Source organism: Stegostoma tigrinum, chromosome 18, assembly GCF_030684315.1.
Source record: "Stegostoma tigrinum isolate sSteTig4 chromosome 18, sSteTig4.hap1, whole genome shotgun sequence".
NCBI classification, from domain to species: Eukaryota; Metazoa; Chordata; class Chondrichthyes; order Orectolobiformes; family Stegostomatidae; genus Stegostoma; species Stegostoma tigrinum.
The window spans coordinates 18,452,800-18,476,257 of record NC_081371.1 but is presented as its reverse complement, the minus strand read 5'-3'; the positions used below and the strand labels follow the sequence as shown (position 1 = coordinate 18,476,257).

Below are 23,458 nucleotides of genomic sequence, written 5' to 3'. Positions count from 1 at the left end.
AGACAACTGATACACTTTGTTAATACTCAAGATGGTATGTATTATTCAAACCAGGGAATGGCTTTTCTCCAGGGACTGTCAAATCACAGCTAAGCACATTTCATCTGTTCAGAACGGGAAATATCAAATATTACCCAGCCAGGACTGTGTGTGCACCAGTCACAGTTCACCATTCATGACAGCCACAGACAAAAAATGCAGCCCAGATGATTATTCTGTGCCAGTTGAATTTGGAGAATAAAACAAAAAGCAAATCTTTCAAGGAGGTATATGAGTAGTAGAAGTGATGAGGAGGCAGCTTTAGAAATGGTATTTTGCTTTAAAGATGTTTACTTATCCTTCGTTATTCATTCTTTATGTACCCACTTTACGAGCTTTCTTGAAACAAAAAGCTTACTCAGGCCTCATCAATCTCTGCAGAGCACAGTTTGGAAGCTCTCCAGCCACTATCACAAAATATGCCACTTAGCTGTGCATATTCGGACAAAGCTCTCCCACTGAGTGCAATTAGTTTCAAAGAGTTGGAGTCTAATAGAAGGCTTTCAGCGTCAATGCTGCAACTACGCAGTCACCACCTCATGACAGCATTTGTTTCACACTAACTTCTTGAAACTGTTGAGGCAATTAGGATTAAACTAAAATAAATCCGGACACATCACCTCCCTTTAAAATGTCACCTACTCCAGTGGAAAACGTAATCATGCAAAATGAAGGCACAAATTTGTGCTGTGACTACTGTCTTTTTTGTTTAAAGAAAGGGGGAACAGTTATAACCCCTTAAATCGGCTGTGTTCATTTTTTGTTGTTGTTTGGCACTGTTCTATCAGTGCCACTGCATGGTCCCGTTCTATAAGCACCACTGTCAACCGGTTGATCCTCACCTATTGCTCTGGGCTTTGACTAAGTAATGTCAGAATGTCTATGGCAGCTGGGATAGGCATTCTGCCTGCCGCTGCTTCCACACTTACTTTAGGACTGCCAGCTTTACTTTTCCCCGGCTTGCTTTTGCTCCGCCGAGACTGCTCGTGGTCGAACTCCAGGTCCTCGAGCCGCTGCGTAAGGGCTAGCTTCTGCTGAATCGCCATACGCAGCAGGGAGTTCAGCGTCTTCTTCTCATCCTCGGCCGCTGCCAGCTGCCGCTGCATGTCATCCAGCTGTGTCACGTATTCATCACACCTAAGGAAAGGGTTGGAGAATAGCAGGGAATCAGACACTCAATATTTGTCTATCTCAGATTGACTGTCTCTATCAAGGGACCATACAAGTATGTAGCAATAAAAACTGAGATGGAGCACCAGAAATAAACATTATGTATACTAAGTACTTAACTACTGTAGCCCAAACTGGTAATTGATGACTATCAATTGTCTCAATATTCACGTTTATGAGGCTTACAGAATCCTACGATCTCCAACTCATAGGATAACAACAGAATGGCTGGGTGGGGTTGATATGAACTAGTCCCTTTAATAACATTTCCATTCTCAGTTGTCAGTCGGACTAGTCCTGTTGTCATACCTATTGCATCAATATCCTGTTTGCTACCTCCTTGTACAGTTGGTATTTTCAAAATAACGTTAATATTTCTGAGATGCACTTCCATGGAAATTTTTACTCGCCCCCATCGTTCTTAACTGTTAGATACAAAATACAGCTCCTCTGACTCTTCTAAAGAAGTGAGAGAAAATTTTCAAGAAACTTTCATTACTTGGAGTGACATTCTGTTGGAAGGTAACATGCATTAGTGCTGCCATAATGTTTTTTAAGCGATTTATGTAACTGCTTCATGTGTTTGTAAACAAATGAAACAAAAACTTGGGCAGAGTCTATTTTCATGAACATAAAGGTCCTTTGAATGGAAATTTTTGAAAAATAATATTGTGTTTGCTGCGCCTTTTATTTTCCATTTTTTTCTTCTTCTTCAAGAACAATATTAACTAACACTGTCATGTAGCCCAACACTTCACACTCTGTATGTATCTCCAGCAGTGAATGTTGAATGAATATGTGAACACAGTGATCAGTGTCAAGTCTGAGCATGTTTTTCCAGTTCCACATTGATGAATACTTCCCAATAGGATTAGTCTGACCATTATTAGAAATGTGAACCTTGCTTGATTTTCTCCTCTTTAACTGCAGCATACTACATGCATCTCAGTGCCCCTGCCTTGGGTTAACTGACTCAGCACAGTGTAAGATCAAAGTTGATGTGCTATTATCTGACTTAATACAATGCTAATCTATCAGAGGAAATTCTATTAACCATCAATGTGAACAGCACTGTGGCGGATTATGACTTAATATATAACTCGATATAGCACAAGGCACAAAAAGCCCTGGATCCTGAGCAACACAGCAAACTTCAGTAATTTGATGAAGGTATGCACATTACCTTGCTGACAGGTATTGATTTACAATGATAAATAATGGATAAGTGCCCATGGACAATGTCAAGGTTACATGGAATTTTTATCAAAAGTACAGCAACTAAATGATGGTGCAAATGTACGAAGCAGGGGTCTAGCATTTTCATGTATATCAGAAGGTAAATAAAATTTGAGGGACAAGACACTTACGTTAGTCAAAATTTGTCATGATCCATTGGCTCTACTGAGCTTGACTCCAGTTAAATTTAATCATTCCCACTTCTCTGTGACAGCTGGATGAAATTTCCTTTCGCCCTGTTCAGGACTGTAAGGAAATGCCAGAGAAGTCCCTCCATATATGAAGATTATTGTAAACAAATGTTTATTTTGATGAATATAAAGGAAAGCAGTATGTATATGTATGACATAATCATAAAGGGTGGGTAGATATTGGATGAGTGGAGGATAGTCTGACTACCCACTTCCACCCTCTGTATAGGTGAGATCATGGAAGGCTGCTGTCCATGTCCTATCCCATGTAAGTTCAACTCATGTAACTCTTTGTCTTTACTTACTACACTAGCACCTTGTTTACGATAGCCTCCGACTTGATACGCTCATGCTTGTAGTTAAAACATCTCATAACTTAGCAATCTCCAATCTCTTCCAGCAATACAATCTCTTCCGCTCCACCCAAACTACTGCCCAAAACTGTATTCTAGTCTCAAGTGAATCTAATTATATCATCAGCTGTGACTTCAACTGGTACGTACCACTTCTCATGAATTTCAGCTCTCATCCTCCCTCTTCTCCTTTAACACATTGTTTGAAATGACACCCTTTAACTTCTTTAACTAAGTTTTGACTATTTTTTTCTATTACCTTATGGGGCTTATTAAGTACATTTGATTTGATAACTCACCTGAAATGTCTTGGACATTTTACTACATTGAAGAAGCTTTTTAATTGTAAGTTAATGTAATCTTCCCATGATTTATTACTGTACTCCTCTACATTAACTACAGTTCCAACTTAGTGTTAACCTCAAATTTTGAGATTGCTCATTCCAACTCATTTATGTAAATGGTGAACAGCAGCGGCCTCAATACCAATCGTTTGGAACACTTATTCCTGCCTTTTGCTAGACTGAGGAAATACCATAAGCTCTTAATTTTTTTAATATATGGTCTTGCAATTCATTCGCTACTAGTCCTCTGATTCCACATGTTCTGTATTAGTTTTGGGTCAACTATGTTGTACATAAAGACTTGTAAAAATTCCAAAAAATAGACATCAACTACACTACCCTTATCTACTCTCTTCATTACTACTTCAAATACTTCAGTCAGGTTGGTCAAGCAGAACCTTTCCTTATGGTATTTGTGCTGATTGCTCTATACATTTCCATTTTCTAAATACTTTTCTATTACATCTTGAATGAGATATTCCATCACCTTTCCCTCTACTGATGTTGATCTAATCTTCTGTATTTCGCTAGACTTGTTCCATATCTCCTTATAAACAGAAGATTCACAATATTTGCCCACCTTAGTTCTCTGACACTATTGCCTTTTCTATTGAAAAGTGTGACTGGTAGATCTGCATCACACCTATTGTAGGCCAACATATCCCTCATGTCATGACATACAGAATTGAACACAGTAATCCAGGCCAGTCCTAGCCAGACATCTCCACATGTTTCACATAAATTCCAAACCTTTGTATTACTGCCTTCGTGAGATAACGGCTTGAGGTTGAACAAGTCTTTGTTTTTTGCACAAGTCTGCTTGCTTCACTATAACAAAGTGTGGAGCTGGATTAACACAGCAGGCCAAGCAGCATCTTAGGAGCACAAAAGCTGGCGTTTCGGACCTCGACCCTGCTGCTGCTTGGCCTGCTGTGTTCATCCAGATCCACACTTTGTTATCTTGGATTCTCCAGCATCTGCTGTTCCCATTATCTCTGCTAGCTTCACTGACTTCTGAAGAGATCTTTTAAAGATTCAAGTAGTTCACATCCTGAAGTCTAGTTAGTATGGGAACTGCCAGATTATAGTGGGGGCGATAAAGCAAGATTGTGAAATAAAATTGATGGTTACATTAGGTGCTGGTCTTGTTCCAATAATTCACAAAGATGGCCACTATCCATTTATAGGGCACAGAAGAATCGATAGTTAGCCATTAATTAAAATTATTTCCTCTTCATTCTTAATCTCTAACAGGAAGACAAAAGTCAATTATTGTGTCTCATATCTTTCCCATCACTGTTGATGCACCAGCATGAGCTGGAATTACACTTGTACCTACCCAATATAAAATTGCCAAATTGCTTCATCTCAATGCAAGAAATGTATTATGAGTAATTTACTATCAGCTTGTTTTTCTATCCCTCTGGATTCACTTGGATACTGCAACACTGCTGAGATCAAGAAATACTCACCATGTGGAAACAAAAGAGCATGTGCATGCAGTTTAGTAACATACAGAGCATTTTAGTGCAAGCCCATATAAAGCTAAACTTATGAAAATTACACATAGGCTTGGATTGATAACATTCAAAATATGCAACTGCCAGAATGTTGTCACCTCTAGCAAGGGAGAGTGTAACTACCTGACCATAGTTTACTATGTATACCACATGCACTGCAGCAACTCAGCAAGATTGATGATGACTCAGCAACCATGAAAGAAAAGCAAACATATGACATCCTCCATCTATAAGGAATGGCAGGAGACCATAGGGAACTCACCACCCACATGTCACCCCCTCTATGTCACCATTTCAACTTGGAAATATATTGCTTTTCTTTCACAGTTGCTGAGTCATCATCAATCTCACGTGTCATGAAATAAAACACACATTCCATTTTGTTAGAAAATTCCAGTACCTTCAGTGTTCAATTATATATTATTTCTCACTCTACAAAATATCTTCGAATTGCATCATTATTTTTTCCTGGCTAATACCTTTTCCCCTATTGTCTATACCTACAGTTGATATGTTGATGTGCTTCTGGTTTGACTCACAGTTTATGATGAATTGTTTCCAGTCAAATGCTATTAGCAGGTGGAAGAAGAAGCTGAAATGTGGTTGAGAATAAATCGAGTGGCCCATCGAGTCCACACCACGCCCTCTAAACAGCAACCCACTCAGATCCACACCCCTACCTATTCCAGTAACCCTGCTTCTCCCGTGGCTAATCCACCTAACCTGCATATCCCTGGACACTATGGACAATTTAGCATGGTCAATCCACCTAAGTTGCACATCTGTGGACTGAGAAAAGAAACCAGAGCACAGAGAGGAAACCCATGCAGACACCAGGAGAACATGCAAACTCCACACAGACAGTTACCCAAGTCAGAATCAAACCTAAGTGTTTGGCACTGTGAGGCAGCAGTGCCAACCACTGATGCAATTGGAACTAGCTGAGTGGGCATCATGGTCAACGTAGACCATTTTGGGCCAAGGGCCCTGTTTCCATGCTGTATTACTGTATGACTCTATGACTCTATCTACTTGCCCAATCCCTCAGAGGCCCCGCCCACCTGCTGTCATCCTGGACAATGTGGGAAGAATCCATTTGAAATGCAAACACAGGTAGGAAAATCTCTTCTCGTTGACTTTTTATGTGCATTGTAAGAGTCACTGACTTCATCGGCAAATGTTAAGCAAACCTTTTCATCAGGTTACAAACACATAATACAGGGTAAATTCAAGAATGAGTCATTGGATAATGTGTGCCAGACTGTTGTGAATGAAAGGACAGTTTTTGTCCTTGTTCTGTTTCAAGCTTACATGAAGGATAAACATAAGAGTAGGAGAGTGTACTGGATGTTTTGTTTCTATGTTATATATTCAATGTAATTTGTTTAGGATAAAAATGTTTTGCTGAACAACCCTTCTATGTAAACTGTGCCCTTTAATTTTGTACCTGTTCCAGGGGAAACATACTTTGTTAGCCATTTAACAAAGCTTTATCAGCCGTTATGTTACTGCAAACAGAAAGGATTAATGAACACTAATTTTTGAATAGTTATCTTTAAACATAACAGCTGCATACATACACATGATAATAGCATCAGTTACTAAAAGTCTATACAGAAACAGCATGCATTACATCTTATCTACACACTTTCTTACTGGCTCTATTAGGCACCATTAGGTTTCTTTGGCCAAGCAGATGGTCAAGTTCCATGCCCAATGCTTCTTGCAAATACCGCTCGGGATGGCAACCACTCGCTGGGAGACACAGCAAAAACTTAGCTTTTCATGTGCCCTGTTAACAGGCATTTACTATAAAGAATTTGATCTACAATTACATGCACTATCATTTTTAAACATGAGATGAAATAAATGCCCTCAAAATGTTGCGTTACAGCTGATTTGCCAGAGAAGTCCTGCGAATTAAGAGTACAAAACATTATAATAGTTGCTAATGACATGAGGTATAATTCTTCATTTGATCATTATAGATCAATAACTTAGCTGACCAGAAAGCATTATCTGGTAGCTAATATTGTACAATGGCACTTGTACAATGCAGTGGAATGGCAAACATCAGGATAAAATATGAAGATGAACCTGCCTTGAATTCAATATGAGAAAGTGTAATATCCTGGTCAGGATTGACAGACAGCTAAAAGTTGAATACCATCAAACTCTCCGCAATGTATTTTTTCTGTACTCCCTCAAATATTCAGTGAGACTAACTCAACTAGCCTCCTGTAACCCAACTAACCAATGATGCAAAAAAATTGAATTCTTTCAGTGTCCTCACCGTCCCCCACTCCCCAAACAGCACTTAAGTTATAATGTGCTACTGTCAAGAAACTATAGCATTCTCACCTGGTGGCAAACATGGCACGTAAGGACGAGAAGGTCGCTGCATCCTCCTTCAGGGCCTTGAGTTCGTTTCGCAGTTTCATCATTGTCTCGGTCACCATGGTTTTCTCATTTTCATATTTACTCTTCAGGTTTGCCAGGGCAATTTCTGCTGTCTGCAGGCATTAACAGTGAGAAAAAGTTAGAATAAAAGCCACCCACATACCAAGCCCCTGTGGACAACACGGGAAATCCTATTTTTAATAAATGAGCAAACAGAGTAAATTTTAGCAAGTTCACACCTAGGAACATTTCCCACTCTTATTTATTTCCTTTAAACTGTTTCTGGACATGCACTGCCTGTTGGTCTCCTCCTACAAATGACATTGGTATACATCATTCCAGAGCTGTCAATAGTAAACAAATCTCGGGTGTGAGATATCGACTGCACGTATGCTGCAGACCCAATCATTATCATGCATGATAGCTGCAACATGGCTAAAGTGACAAGCTGCATTTGTCGCTTGGGCTCAGACAGTGACCTGCTACTCCTAAGGGCAGTCTCATCGGAATTCATGAGGTTTAGAAGACCCATGCCTCTGCTAAAGATAGGCATTAGTATTGAACTTGCAACACACATCTTACTAACAATGGCAAAGCCCTCAAACAATACCAATCATCTTTTTACAAAGTCAGGCTTAGTAAAGGTTGACATTTCCAGTGTGTTATCTTGATCTCTTCAGATTAAAGGATCCAATTTCAAAAAATTCTGTAGTCCAGCAGAATTTGAGGAATATTCCACGCGTTTACTGATTTGGATACTTTATTTTCCCAGCTCTTCTGAAGGCATCAACTAATATTAGATATAGTTAGACTTCATGTTATGTCTTATGGTTAGTGTACCTTGAAGGGACATGTTCATAACATTATCAATGTATCATAATATATGATTGAGGGTATATTCCATCTTACCCTGGATCATTTGAAGCATGACATGTAATTGAAACTCATTGCTCACTGTTGTAATCTAAGAGATTAATGTTAACTCAAATACTGGTGATTGTAATGTTTGTATCTAATATGTGGCTGTAATAAATACCTGTTAGATTCTTCAATACCATAACACACCCATTTTCTTATGTTACCAGGGATAGCATGATCATTACTGATACCCGCTACTGTAAGTCTACAGATCTTAAAACAGCAGTTTTAATGGAGCAAAGACCAGTGGAGCAGCCCTAAATCAGGGTTACGTGACATAAGATGGCATGGTGAAATGTTTTATAGTGTGGAATCATGGATAGCAAATATTCAATCATAGACTGAATAATTAGGTACCTCCAACACGAATGCACAGTACATCAAACCAACAAAATCAGTGAGAGGTGTAATTTGTCCCACCTTTTCAGACACTACAAAACATGTGGCATCAAGGGAAATTGGGTGCATGTGTGCCGGAAATTACGTTCCGAAGGCCAAGCTAGTCTCTAGAACAGAACACAGAGGAGTAAAAGAATGCTACAACACCACATTGACAGCATGGGAAGTGTTAAGAAGATGCACATGCAAAAACACATCGATGAGGTTCAGGGTCACTCAAGTGAAAGGCAGATTTCAGAAGACGACCAAGCTTCTTGCACTATTAGCTTCAAACACTATGTTGACAATATAAGAAGTTTTTACAACCATTGAGATCATATGTCCTGAAAGGCAGGACAACACACACAAAGCTAAAATCAACGCAGGAGCTACTGCCAAAATATCGCAACTACACATCCTGAAAGTATGTAGCTCAGGCTATACCATGGAGCACCACTTGGTACAAGAGGCTGTCATACAAGGTATAATACATCACCAATTTTGTGCATTGGTAGAATCACACTGCAGTGAGCAGTCAACAATATTTAAGGCTTTGGCTGAAATAAGATTAGATTAGATTACCTACAGTGTGGAAACAGGCCCTTCGGCCCAACAAGTTCACACCGCCCCTTGAAGAATCCCACCCAGACCCATCCCCCTATAACCCACACACCCCTGAACACTACAGGCAAGTTAGCATGGCCAATCCACCTAACCTGCACATCTTTGGACTGTGGAAGGAAACTGGAGCACCTGGAGGAAACCCATGCAGACACAGGGAGAATGTGCAAACTCCACACAGACAGTCACCCGAGGCTAGAATCGAACCCGGGTCCCTGGCGCTGTGAGGCTGCAGTGCTAACCACTGAGCCACCGTGCCGCCCCAGATATACATCAGCTACTGGGATGATTACATCTGACATGATGAGAAGATTACCCAACCCACATAAAGACCAAGATATTCCTCTTGATGTTAATGTTGATGCTCTAGATACAAAGTTGCCAAGGTTGATCTGTTAGGCCAGAGCCAAATGTTAACAATTACAAGCGATAACCACCAATGTTGAGCAAATACAGAACTGCAGAAGATCATTGAGTAGGGATGGCTTAACAGTACTAAAGTGCATGACAGCATTTGTTCAGTTTGGCATGACAGAGTTGAACTTAGTATATGATGACAGTCATATTCAAGGCAAACCCATCCTAACAGGAATGACAATCCCGATAGCATTAGGCCAAGATGCCACGTCCATGTTTCACAGGGGAAAATCGTTACACAATGCATAAAATAGTGAGCAATGAGTCTGTGTACTGACCAGGGATGAATCAGGATATTCAACAACTTGTGAATGCACATGAGGCATGGCAAATATATCAACCTATATCCATGCAATGTTCCATCTATTCCTAGCAACAGACTTATTCACCGCACAAGGGGGAAGAACACATCCTTATGATGAATTATTTCTTTAAGAGGGAACTTTTGTGAAGTAGGAAGAACACTGTAATAATGATTGTGTGATGATGTTGACTGACAGAAGCCAGCAGCAAGATAACTGGAATAAATCAAAAAACTGCAGATGCAGGAAATCTGAAATAAAAACAGAAATTACTGGAGAAACTCAGCAGGTCTGGCGGTATCTGTGCGCAGAAAGCAGAATTAACATTTCGGGCCAAGTGACCCTTCTTCAGAATAGGATGAACAAGTTGTGAAACAAATGCAATAGACATAGCTCGCCAGATGGGTATGCAACTGCCAGATCAGATAAGTCGTCAAACCTCCAAAGCATTACATACAGCTTTGAAATATTAATCTTGTAAACTCTGTCTTACTTGTTTGTATAATTATCAAACTGATAATGCATGTCAATGTATAACTGTGTACATCCATTTGGAATGTTTTTATATGGGTGATAAAGGGATATTGTGTAATGTCTCATGGTCAGTCTGTTGATGTACCTTTAAGAGTCACAATGTGTTAATATACCTTTAAGAGATATCTTCATGACATCATCACTATACCATAGTATGTGACCTGAGGGTATAAAGATCACATAATCCATCTTACCTTGAATCATGAAAAAATATTGAAAGCATGCTGCTCTCTTTCAATCTATTAGCTTAAGGTTAGCTCAGTCATTTAAGTGCATGTAAATGTAATATGCTTGCATATAATACTTAGTTATAACAAATATCTAATGGGTTTCTCACAATATCTACTTCCCAGTTTCTTATGCTATCCATTGTAGCGTAAGCATTGCTGTGAAAGGCAAAATAACATGCTGGAGGCAAATGCCCAACATCCAGAAACACAAGCAGCCTTCTCCCCAGGAGACTGTGTGTATTAGTATCTTATTGAACAATGGAGGCACCAGAGTCAAACCTGCTCCTGTCTACACCTAATATTGGCTCAGGTAATACAAGATTATTTTATTTATCTCTACTCCTTTCCCTCTTTACATCTCCCTGCTAGGAATGCTGGCGAACATAATCTCAAAATCCACCACAATCAATATCCAGCCAGCACTGAATTAGAATTTAAATACAAATTGGATTCTTATCACTTTCAGCTACAGATATAACAATATGTGGGAAACATCAATAATAGAGCTTCACTCCAATATTCTGATTAATTCCACAGGGGAGTTGGAAATTAGCAAATTGCTGAACTAAAGAATGGATGAATCGTTATTCATTAGCTCTTCAGTTCTGATGAACAGAGCTAAATTGTTAATTTTGGAATGAATTTTCTTTTCTTTGATTATGCATTAGTTTTGTCGTGCTTTTTAAGAGTGTTTCCTACCATGTGGCCTCGTAAAATTTCCCAATGTATCTGACTAAACTCACTTCAATAATTAACACCCAATGTCACTCTACTCAAATGATTCCAGCCCCTCTTACAATGCACCATTCCCTGATCAACTCACCAGTCAGTGGATATCTGCTGTCAGACTGGTGCCCCCACTGCCCAGCCCATCTTTAAAAGACCACTGTGCACCTGGACAAGCAGTTTGGCATTGCCCTCACTGGCAACATAATGGCTTGATAGTCACAGAGCTATGCTGCTTGTGGCATTGGGCCAGTATGGCTGACACACTCTCACATATAACACTGTCCTCTCACTCATGTCACTGTTTAACAGCCATGCCACACACTTCATCTGCCTGGAGCCAAATCCATCTAAACACCCTATTTATATTACCATTACTCTGCCCCCAGTGTCCACTCTAGACCCTATCGCAGTTTGTCATTTTCCAGCAGCGGCTCATCTCAAACAGACAAGCATTCGGACAAATTCAAACATGAGCTTTAATTTACAGCCAGCAAAAGTGAATGCAAACAAAACCAATAGAGGCTATGAGATAACAAGGTGTAGAGCCGGATGAACACAGCAGGCCAAGCAGCATCAGAGGAGCAGGAAAGCTGACATTTCGGGCCTATACCATTTTCAGCCATGCATTATAAACCAAAAGCTGTCATTTTGACCAATGACTGCTCCACAGTTAATGGTGGACTGCTGCAACCGGTCCTCATCTACTGGAACAGTCAGGTCTTGTCTTGTCACGCTCAAGAACGGCTTCATCCTCCCTAATGTCTGTGGCCTTATCCTTCTCCTTGGAAGAATTCTCAACTTCTGACAGTTTTTCAGCAACTATCACATCACATCTACACTTTACTGGAGGACCCCAAGACTGGTCCATGCAGTGCAACCACATTGCCAACAGCCCTATCATCTACTCCACCATGGCCCAAGGCCAAGCATAGGCAGCATTGTATCTACGCTTCCTGTGGATACCACACATTCTGAGCGTCCCTGTAGCAGTGACCTCTGCAGGTACTGGGTGCTCCTCATCCCCCAGTCTGGCCTGTTGCTGCTCCTGGCCTGCCATTGGCTCTGGTCCTCCTGCATCTGTTTTCTCCTTCTTAGGAAGGCAACTACAGTGCCCACCATCCCTGGAGCTGCTCTCTCAAACTACTCTCTCAGCAATGCAGCTATGTGGTAGCTTGAGGGCCCACACACACTTTGCACACACAGACTGGTGTGCAGACACAGTGACTTCCACTTCCACAAGTCACTGCTGCGCACCGACTCTGACGTCCTCACAGTTGCAGGAAAAAATTGGAGGGAATCTAGATGACTCTTGCTGGGTATGACCTATATTGGGAACAAAAGGAGCAAAAAGATTTCCAAATTCAGCATGGCCTGCAGATGGGGGCAGAGCACCGTCCTCTGTAGATCCCCGGGATCATATCTCCATCATTCATTCAGCATCAGTTTCAGCCTCAGCATGTGCACCAACTTAGTGAAGGTGCCTCGCTGGCTGAGAGATTGACATGTTCCATCAAAAGGGGAGAGTCTGCTATGTCCTGATCCCATTTTATGCAGACTTGCGTCAATCATTTGACCTTCATTGACCTTCATTGTGTCCAGCAGAGTCCAAGGTGATGCTTACCTGAAGGATAATGAAGTGATGCTCTCTATCTCCCACAGTGCCTTTGTAAGTTTCACAGTTAGTAGGTGGCTCAAGCAGATGATTAGTCATGGTCCAGACCTCGGACTGTGTCTACTGTGCCTGTGGCTGAGGGAACTGCAAGCCGCTAAACAACAGAGGCCCACACCTGACTGGACTAAGCAGTAGCTGCCGTGCACTTTCTGGCATGGACCTTTGATTGAATAAACATGCAGTGTATTTACCAACTCAATGAGCAAGACCCCAGACAGATCCCTACTGACAAACATGAGAAGTAGCCTGTGTGTTTCTGTGTGAAAGAGCACATCAGTGCAATAGTCCTTATAGCCTTTAGCCTCTGACTGAAACACCAGCACACAAGCAGGCATGGCACAGCATGGGTGCTGTCAGTGGGCAGGTAGGCACGAAGTGTGCAAGTGCTAAGTTAGCCTGTCCTTACATGTTTACTGTCCTGTAGCAGCCCTCTAACGCTGGGTGCTGGCGTGCTCTGCAATGCATGTCCATGCTTCCTGTGCATATGAATTGGAAAGGTGCCAAGAGATACTGAGGGTCTGGAAAATACCAGCTGCCAATGTCTGCGGATGAAGGCTACATGTGGCTGGCGCCCATGGATCCTGTTCTGAGATGCTGTTACTGCATGCTGACCATCTTGGGGCTCTTCACTGCATGCAATGAGCTGAAGTCACCAGGCAAACTACTTGGACCTCCGCGTCAAAAATTCTTTAGAATTCTGAGGTTTGTATTCAGGGGTGGTAAAATGGGAATCTAAATATTAATGAAGCAAAATGCGCACTTAATAAGATTGTTAACAAGTAATAATCCCCCTTAACAGGAAAGTCACCACTCCCTTGGAAAATCTCGCATTTGCTCCCAGATCCTGTTTAAAAGATTAAACAAGTTGCTCCTGACATGAAGTTTGGCTTTGCTGGACTTCTTATATGTTTTCGCCACAAATCTTATCATAGCCTGTATCGTTCAGGCTGTTATAAAATTCTACGCTGTGTTTCTATCTCCACAGATGATTCCAGACCTGCTGAACATTTCTAGCATTCTCAGTTTTTATTTGCAAATTCCAGTATCCAGAACATTTATTATTATTTATCAATGCTTCTCCCATTGGTTTTGAGATGACTTCCAAATTAGCCACGGGTCAATGTACATACTTCTCATATTCTCATTAGAAACTCTCGACGAAAGGAGACTAAATTGGTCAAGTCAGAGCTTGTGGATACTCTCAGCTCACAAAACAAATACTCTAAAACCTCAGAAAACCAGTGGCGGTGAGTCAGAGAGAGCATTAATTCTGACACATTACAAATCTTGACTTTTTTGGTCAACTTGATTTGGTCATTAATTCTATTTACGCTTCTCTTGGAGCCAAGGAATTCTTAATATTGTATCCTTTATCCTTCTATTGAGAGTGGGAAAGAATGTTGGCTGGTGTTAGGCAGTTGGTTCCTTAATTCTTTGAAGATGAAATAATAAGTGATGTTATTGGGAGAAATAAGAGTGCAGTGGAATTACACTTAGAAGTAAATGATGAGGTAAAACATCTCTTTGAAAATCAATAGCAAACATTAGCAATGTTTCTGTCGCCATTCCCTGTGAAGTGGTTGTCTGTTGAATCTCTGAGTAGTTAAACATTGAGCTGTACTTGTCAAATTGCCAACTAGTATCTGCAGCATGATGTAACTTTCAAAGCACTGTTTGCTTCTGAACACTGCAGCATAACAGGCAAATCTTTGAAAGCGTTGGTTTGAACTGCATCGCAATAGTGTGCATGTCTGGGTCCAGAGACGAAAACAGGGCACTTTCATCCCCGGTAACAAAGTGTGAAGCTGGATGAACACAGCAGGCCAAGCAGCAGCTCAGGAGCAGAAAAGCTGACATTTCGGGCCAAGACCCTTCATCAGAGAGGGGAATGGGGAGAGGGTTCTGGAATAAATAGAGAGAGACGGGGAGGCGGACCGAAGATAGAGAGAAAAGAAAATAGGTGGAGAGGAGAGTATAGGTGGGGAGGTAGGGAGGGGATAGGTCAGTCCAGGGAAGACAGACAGGTCAAGGGGGCGGGATGAGGTAGTAGGTAGGAGGTGGAGAAGCGGCTTGAGGTGGGAGGAAGGGGTGGGTGAGAGTAAGAACAGTTTAGGGAAGCGGAGACAGGCTGTTGCTGGTTTTGTGATGCAGTGGGGGGTGGGAAGAACTGGGCTGGTTTTGGGATGCAGTTGGGGAAGGGGAGATTTTGAAACTTGTGAAGTCCACATTGACACCATTGGGCTGCAGGGTTCGCAAGCGGAATATGAGTTGCTGTTCTTGCAACCCTCAGGTGGCATCATTGTGGCACTGCATGAGGCCCATGACGGACATGTCATCTCAGGAATGGGAGGGGGAGTCAAAACGGTTCGCGACTGGGAGGTGCAGTTGTTTATTGCGAACCGAGCGGAAGTGTTCTGCAAAGAGGTCCCCAAGCCTCCGCTTGGTTTCCCCAATGTAGAGGAAGCCACACCGGGTACAATGGATACAGTATACTACATTGGCAGATGTGCAGGTGAACATCTGTTTAATATGAAAGGTCATCTTGGGGCCTGGGATGGGGGTGAGGGAGGAGGTGTGGGGACAAGTGTAGCACTTCCTGCAGTTGCAGGGGAAGGTGCCGGGTGTGGTGGGGTTAGAGGGCAGTGTGGAGTGAACAAGGGAGTCACGGAGAGAGTGGTCTCTCCGAAAGGCAGACAAGGGTGGGGATAGAAAAATGTCTTGGGTGGTGAGGTCGGATTGTAGATGGCAGAAGTGTCGGAGGATGAAGCGTTGTATCCGGAGGTTGGTGGGGTGGTATGTGAGAATGAGGGGGATCCTTTTGGGGCGGTTGTGGTGGGGGCGGGGTGTGAGGGAGGTGTTGTGGGAAATGCGGGAGACGCGGTCAAGGGTGTTCTCAACCACTGTGGGGGGAAAGTTGCGGTCCTTGAAGAGTGTGGACATCTGGGATGTGCGGGAATGGAATGCCTCATCTTGGGATCAGATGCAGCAGAGGCGGAGGAATTGGGAATAGGTGATGGAATTTTTGCAGGTTGGTGGGTGGGAGAACAGCAACTCATATTCCGCTTGGAAGAACAGCTACTCATATTCTGCTTGGGAACCCTGCAGCCCAATGGTATCAATGTGGACTTCACAAGCTTCAAAATCTCCCCTTCCCCCACTGCATCCCAAAACCACCCCAGTTCTTCCCCTCCCCCCACTGCATTACAAAACCAGCCCAGCTCGTCCTCTCCCCCCACTGCATCCCAAAACCAGACCAGCCTGTCTCCGCTTCCCTAACCTGTTCTTCCTCTCACCCATACCTTCCCCCCACCTCAAGCCGCACCTCCATTTCCTACCTACTACCTCATCCCACCTCCTTGACATGTTCGTCTTCCCTGGACTGACCTATCCCCTCCCTACCTCCCCACCTATACTCTCCTCTCCACCTATCTTCTTTTCTCTCCATCTTCGGTCCGCCTCCCCATCTCTCCCTATTTATTCCAGAACCCTCTCCCCATCCCCCTCTCTGATGAAAGGTCTTGGCCCGAAACGTCAGCTTTTGTGCTCCTGAGATGCTGCTTGGCCTGCTGTGTTCATCCAGCCTCACATTTTATTATCTTGGATTCTCCAGCATCTGCAGTTCCCATTATCACTTTCATCCCCTAACTGGAAGCACGGACAACCCACCACAGCTTCTCCTTGCCAAGCTCTGATGCTATCAACAGTCTGGTTTCGTTCACATAAGAACATTTTGTAATGCCTCTTGCTTCCTGCACCAAATGAGAAAAAATGTAAAGTAACATAACCATATCTTACCAGACCATCAGGCTGCTCTCTTTTTAAGCAGAGGTGAACAGTGGGTGGTTTTACCTGCAGGTCATTACAGCACAGGTAAGGAAAGAAGTTGAGAATGACAGTCCTACATGGTAAACTCACCAAAATGTCACAATTTCAGTAAAACAAATGAGAACATTTTGTAATTACGCTTCTGATTAAACTCTCGTCAAAATGCCTATACTATATCCTCTTATCTGTCCAAGTTTTGGTTAAAAATGAAGCCAATACTGAGGAGAAGAATGGTTCTATTTAATACAGAGAGTCATCCCGCTCTGAATAATACTGAGAGCGTAACCTCTACATTCAGACAGCAGGATGAGCAATCACAGTTTAATCTGTGGCCAGATCGGGCCAACAGGGGAGGAAGAAATGCACTGGGTTCCTTATGGTTGCTGAGGCAAGAGTGCTCATAAATTGCCTAAATACACATTGTCACAATGCCTTCTGGGTGACCATCATTATAAAATTCACCACAAAATCTGAATGCATGAATTTGCCAGCTGTTCATCTAATTTCCAAATGTACCATGTGCCCAGATGGTCAACACTGTCTTGTGTTAGTGCTGGTGTTTGAAAGAATGTGGTGGAAGCATGCAGCAAACACAGATGATACCTTACATAAATAAGCCTGATATCCACTGACAGGTTTTCTTCTAAGGAAGTTCCTGCTCACAACTTTCACAGGACAAAGTTGTGTAAGGTACATGAAATGTAACCCATCTTGGACCTCTCCATGGACCTCTATTAGGTCTAATTCAGCAGGTCCTCTTCCAGCAGTGGCAAGAAAGGAAAAGGAAGAATGGGATGCCATCAAGTCATTGAGGCAGAAGTAAACGAGCAGCTTGTACAATGAAAACTCAAAGCTGGTGAAGTTTCCTAAAGCAATTTAACCCAGGGAAATTAGATAAGTAAAGAAATTGTACATACAGCTGCTTAATGCAACTGCCAAAGGAAATTCCTTCTAGTTGTACTGGATAATTATCCAACACCTATAATTAGTGGTGCACTAAAAAAGTCATTTGCTGTGATCATTCTTGTTTAGAAAACTTGGGGCAGCCTAGTGTCATCTCATGGGTCCATCAAAAAGTTTATTTGGATGGGCTTAAAAGCTAAAACTTAATTATGAGTCACAACTTCATCAACAATATTTATAAGACATTACAATCCTAATGCATGTTATTTCTGATGGACATGATGTCAGTGATAACAGGAAATACACAGTGGAATCTACGTTACAGAAATCTTTAGCCTTACGTATATTTGTACTTCCAAGAAGTATCTGTCCTCATATCAAAACAAAATGTTCTGCAGAAACTCAGCAGCATGGTAGCACCTTCAGAGAGTGAAACAGAGAAAGCACTTCAAGTTCTGTGTGCCTTTTCTCAAGAGCTGCTAGGTTTCTACAGCTCTTTCCATTTTATGCCAGTTATCCAGCTTCTGCAGTATTTTGCTTTTTTTTATTGAGTGCATGTCCTCCTTATTTTACCTCCCAAAAGTTCACTTGCCAATTACACAGCCACTCTGCATGTTTATTAGCTCCTTGTTATATTTTTGCAGTTCTCCTCCGTATGAACCGCATCCCATAATTCAGTGCAGGAATGTAACCAGTACTGAAACTCAAATTCCAGACTTCTGTGACTAGAATTACGACAGTGCATTGGCAAGGCCAGGAGCTATGGAAATAGCATGTTCAGTCTACACAGATATGCTTGCCTCTAAGTAACAAAACCCAAAGGGAAAGGTAAATCAGCCGTAGTTAATGATAGAAGTTAAAGGTTACATTAGGTCAAAAGCAGTGGGTTATAAAAGAAAAGTGGTAAACCTGAGGATTCAGAGCAATTTAAGATCCCAGCAAAGAAGACTTAACAAACTGATTAAGAAAGAGAAAGAAGAATATTAATATAAACTAGCACCAACATAAAGGTGGATGGTAAAAGCCTCTTTAGGTATGTGAAAAGGAAATGAATAATTAGGACAAATGTGGGTCCATCACAGGAGAATTTATAGTGGAGAGCAGGAATTGGCAGAGAACCTAAACAGCTACTCTGTATCTGTCTTCTTCATGGAAGAAAATACAGGAAATCTGCCAGAAATACTAGGAAACCAAGGGAATTGTGAAACTGACAAATTAAGAGAAATTAGTATTAGTAAAGAGATAATATTTAGAAAGTTAACTGGATTGAAGTTTGTTAAATCTCCTGGACCAGTTAAATTGAATGTCAGATTATTGAAGGATGTGGATAAAGAGATAATAGATGCATTGGGCCTGAAGAGTTGTTACTTTGTTAATTTGTTGCCTTGTGATGAAGCAATTAGCCTCTTCAAGCACTTTGTGTGCCAGCTAGACACCATGAGGCCCTAACTAATTTTTTCATGCCTAGCCCCAAACACTTCTCCATTTAGATTGTCTTTCCATCTATTAGACATACACCCAAAGCTACTGTCTCATGTTTAGTTAATAGCAATATCTACAACTGTTATACTTAATTACATAATCTGCAGTCTTTTTCAATTGTCTCACGTGCACAATTCATTATAACTTATAGTTTAGCATGATATACAAATCTGGATACATAGTTCAATTCCAAAATTGAGGTTATTTATATTTAGATAGAATAATTAGGTCTCTGGCACTAATCACGAGGAAGTCTCACTTATTTTCCTGCCTGTCTTGAGTCTATTCCTTTAATGTATTCTGAATTTCTTTCTTCTTACCTGCCTAAATGATTTCCTAACAATGGGACAACTTTATGTCCAAACCCATCGAGACTAAACTTAACGCACAACCTCTTCTGTAGATCCTTATGAATGCCTGTTAAAATCCAGAGATATGAGATTCATTGACAAGCCTCCCCAGTTTTATGACTTGATTTTAAAAAACTTCATTGGTTTAGTTAAATAGGCCTGCCTTTCACAAAACTGCAGTCTCTTATTTTCTGTTGATGCTTATGCAGTCCTAAGAGTAGACTCCAGCAAGTGTCTCTGTATTGATGTTAAAATTCACTGCTATGTAGTTACTTAATTTGTTTCAGTACTCAATCTAGAGCTTACATCACTCTTGCAGTGAATATAATCAGAATTCATAGGACAGCCGGAAAACTACATGAAAATACAAAGCAGTTAAAAGCAAGGGAAAGGGAAATTCAGAACTTGTCAGTTTTATATGCATGAACCCACCTGCTTATTGGCCTTCAGAACTGTGCGTAAAGTTGCTATCTGCTCACGTTTTGTACTGAGCAGTGATTTCAGTTTCAGGATCTCTTCCATCAGAACCTCTTTATCCTTATCAATCATTGGTGCCAACTCCCGGGCAGCTGCCCTCTGCCGTGACAGTTGGAGAGATCGGTCGACTGCCTTCTGCAGATGTTTTATCTGATCCCTTATGATAGCGTTCAGGTTGTAGATGTTCATTGGCTCCTTTCTGATGTCACTCGTGTCAGAGACAGGGGAAGAAGGTGGAGCGGTTATTACAGGTGAGACCGTGGTGCTGGCCACTTTTGTAGGGCTCTGTTGTGCGTTTTCTTTACCAACTTCCATTTTGTCTTTTGGGGAATGGTCTGGTGAATTTCTCGAGTCAACCGGTGAGGCCATGCCCCTGCGGGCAAGTCGCGGAGACAATATACCCCTTGGGTCATCCGGTCCTTTCAGACTTCCACTGCGGGTGACCCTGCTTTGTCTGTAATAGTCCAGCATGACCCTGTTTGGGGTTTCATTATTACACAAGCAAACATGGTGATAGAGCTGTGCAAGTTCCTCACTAAAAGTTACTAGTTCATCCTGGGCTGTGTTGAGTGTATTATGCCCGTCATTTGCCATGTCTGTCAGTGTTTTGATCTCTGTTTCAAAATGTGTTACTTTTTCATTGTATTCTTTGTTTATTTTCTCCAGACAGCTCACTTGCTGATCCAGCTCTTGCACACGATTTTCATATTTTGTTTTCTCCTCTGTGTAGGTCTCCACACATTTATTGTATTTTTCTTTCAAGCTTTTGAGTTCAGCTTTGAGATCGATGACCTCTGTAATTGCTACTTTGTATTTACATTCAAGAATCTCCAGTCCATTTATGTCCACCTCATAATCATGTGTTTCTTCTCCAGATTCCCGTCCTTTCTCATTTTCCAGGTTCGTCTTTAACTCCTTGTTGACCTGAAGCCTCCTCATTGCATTGACGTGTTCTGTCAAACTGTGAACCCGTTCATGTTGCTCGGTAAGTGCTCCCTTAGTATGTTCCAGTTGTGTCTGCGATTCCTGAAGATTGACCAAGAGGATGGCCTTTTCCCGCTCTACCTGCAGTAAAAGTGAAATAATAAGTTGTGGGCATTATTTTGTCACGAACACATTTGGACACACAAGTGTACAATCATCCTATATGAACATCACAGTTCTGCAGTTTAGATGATAATCAACAGACTTCAGAAGACATCTTGATCTTATTCCAATAATTTCTTACAATTTCAAACTTTTGTTGTACTGTGCACTTTTCCTTAATGATCTAGTGCTCCTGACATATCCATCCTGTTTCCTGAGAACCTTTTACTACATCTGCAAGAATTACAGCACAGTGTACTTTAAAGATAAGGGGAACTGCAGATGCTGGAGAATCCAAGATAACAAAGTGTGAAGCTGGATGAACACAGCAGGTCAAGCAGCATCTCAGGAGCACAAAAGCTGACGTTTCGGGCCTAGACCCTTCATCAGAGAGGGGGATGGGGAGAGGGTTCTGAAATAAATAGGGAGAGAGGGGGAGGTAGACCGAAGATGGAGAGAAAAGAAGATAGGTGGAGAGGAGAGTATAGGTGGGGAGGTAGGGAGGGGATAGGTCAGTCCGGGGAGGATGGACAGGTCAAGGAGACGGGATGAGGCTAGTAGGTGGGAAATGGAGGTGCGGCTTGAGGTGTGAGGAGGGGATAGGTGACAGGAAACACAGGTTAGGGAGGCGGGGATGAGCTAGGCTGGTTTTGGGATGCAGTGGGGCAAGGGGAGATTTTGAAGCTTGTGAAGTCCACATTGATACCATTGGGCTGCAGGGTTCCCAAGCGGAATATGAGTTGCTGTTCCTGCAACCTTCGGGTGGCATCATTGTGGCACTGCAGGAGGCCCAGGATGGACATGTCGTCTAAAGAATGGGAGGGGGAGTGGAAATGGTTCGCGACTGGGAGGTGCAGTTGTTTACAGTGTACTTTACCTTTGTTTGTGAAATGAGCCTACTACAGATACCTGTTGTTCATAGCTCATGTGCTGGCATGTAGTTTATATCAGAGAATGATCAACTGCTTGTTTTCTAAATATTTATGCAGCAATGTACTCTAAGGGGAGGCACTGAGATTTTCTACTGAAGTCACTTTGAAACTAAAATAAAATCCTGTGAACTGAGCACTTCACTGGTTCACAGCAGAATTCCATGGCATTGCATCAAGGCATGGAGCTGGACATACTCTGCTCCATAGAAGTGCAGCAAAATGATATAGGACCCTTACTAATAATGTCTTTGTGCTTGCACAGACACAGCCTGAGGTGTCCACTGTCTCGAAGTTTCTGTGGGCACAGGCACCATCATAGCGTGACCTCTCCATCGCATTGTCCCCTACCACATTCATGACAGGGATGTCAGGAAGGCTGCATCACCATAGTATCCGGGAAAACTGAACCCGGAGGTTCTGAGAGACTGTGATAAAGCATCAATCAGTGGGGTAAGCAGCTTTCTTTCAGGAAGCACGATGACAATATCTCGATGACAACATGAAGTAAATGGTTAATGCTCCAGCCCACTCCAGTTGTTATGGATCAGGCCAGTCCCTCTCAAAATATTTTTAGAAGGTAGCCTAGACCCTATTCTTATTTTAAGGGCAGATTTGAAGTGAGGATCCCGAGTGTGATGCAGTTGCTCAGCTTTAGAAAAACAAAATTTATTTAAACACTACAGTTGAAACACAAACAAAACAAAGTTGATTTTAGAGTAACTTAACTATTAGAAAGCTTAAGTGACCCGATATAGCAAGTGAACTAATTAACTGTTCCAATGCAGTAACATCCCACAAACACACCCCTTGGCAAAAAAAAAATTCAGCCATAGATTCTTACAGGCAGGAAGACAATATCCAGAGAGAGATTTCACAGAAAGTCCGACGAAACTGACGCTTGCAACACTTCTGGTGCTCAAAATATCAGTGACTGCTACAGCAAAAAATACTAGGAAAAAACCTGAACTGGGAGAACTGGCCACTCCCCTTCCATCGTTAAACTGTTACTCCCTGGGCTACAAGATGTAGAGTTGGACGAACACAGCAGGCCAAACAGCATTGGAGGAGCAGGAAAGCTGACGTTTCGAGTCGAGAACCTTCTTCAGAATTGGGGGAGGGGAAAAGGAGATTCTGAAATAAATAGGGAGAGGGGGGTGGCAGATAGAGGATGGATAGAGGAGAAGATAGGGTGAGAGGAGACAGACAGGTCAAAGAGGCGAGGATGGAGCCAGTAAAGGTGAGTGTAGGTGGGGAGGTAGGGAGGAGATAGGTGAGTCCAGGGAGAATGGACAGGTCGGAGGGGGAGGTGGGATGAGGTTAGTAGGTTTTTGGGACCTTTGGCTTTATAA

At 42.1% G+C, this 23,458-nt stretch overlaps 1 protein-coding gene across 2 annotated transcripts in view; it reads right to left on the bottom strand.

The window, feature by feature from the left end:
- The window catches only part of LOC125460931 (protein bicaudal D homolog 1-like), a 249,135-nt gene that overhangs the window by 57,092 nt on the left and 168,585 nt on the right, over positions 1-23,458 (bottom strand). For both annotated transcript variants that reach the window (XM_059652369.1, XM_059652370.1), the window contains exons 5-7: positions 20,047-21,156; positions 7,215-7,366; positions 969-1,176 (exon numbers count right to left, since the gene is read on the bottom strand). In XM_059652369.1, the coding sequence (XP_059508352.1) occupies positions 969-1,176; positions 7,215-7,366; positions 20,047-21,156 (1,470 nt within the window). The remainder of the gene's footprint in view (positions 1-968; positions 1,177-7,214; positions 7,367-20,046; positions 21,157-23,458) is intronic.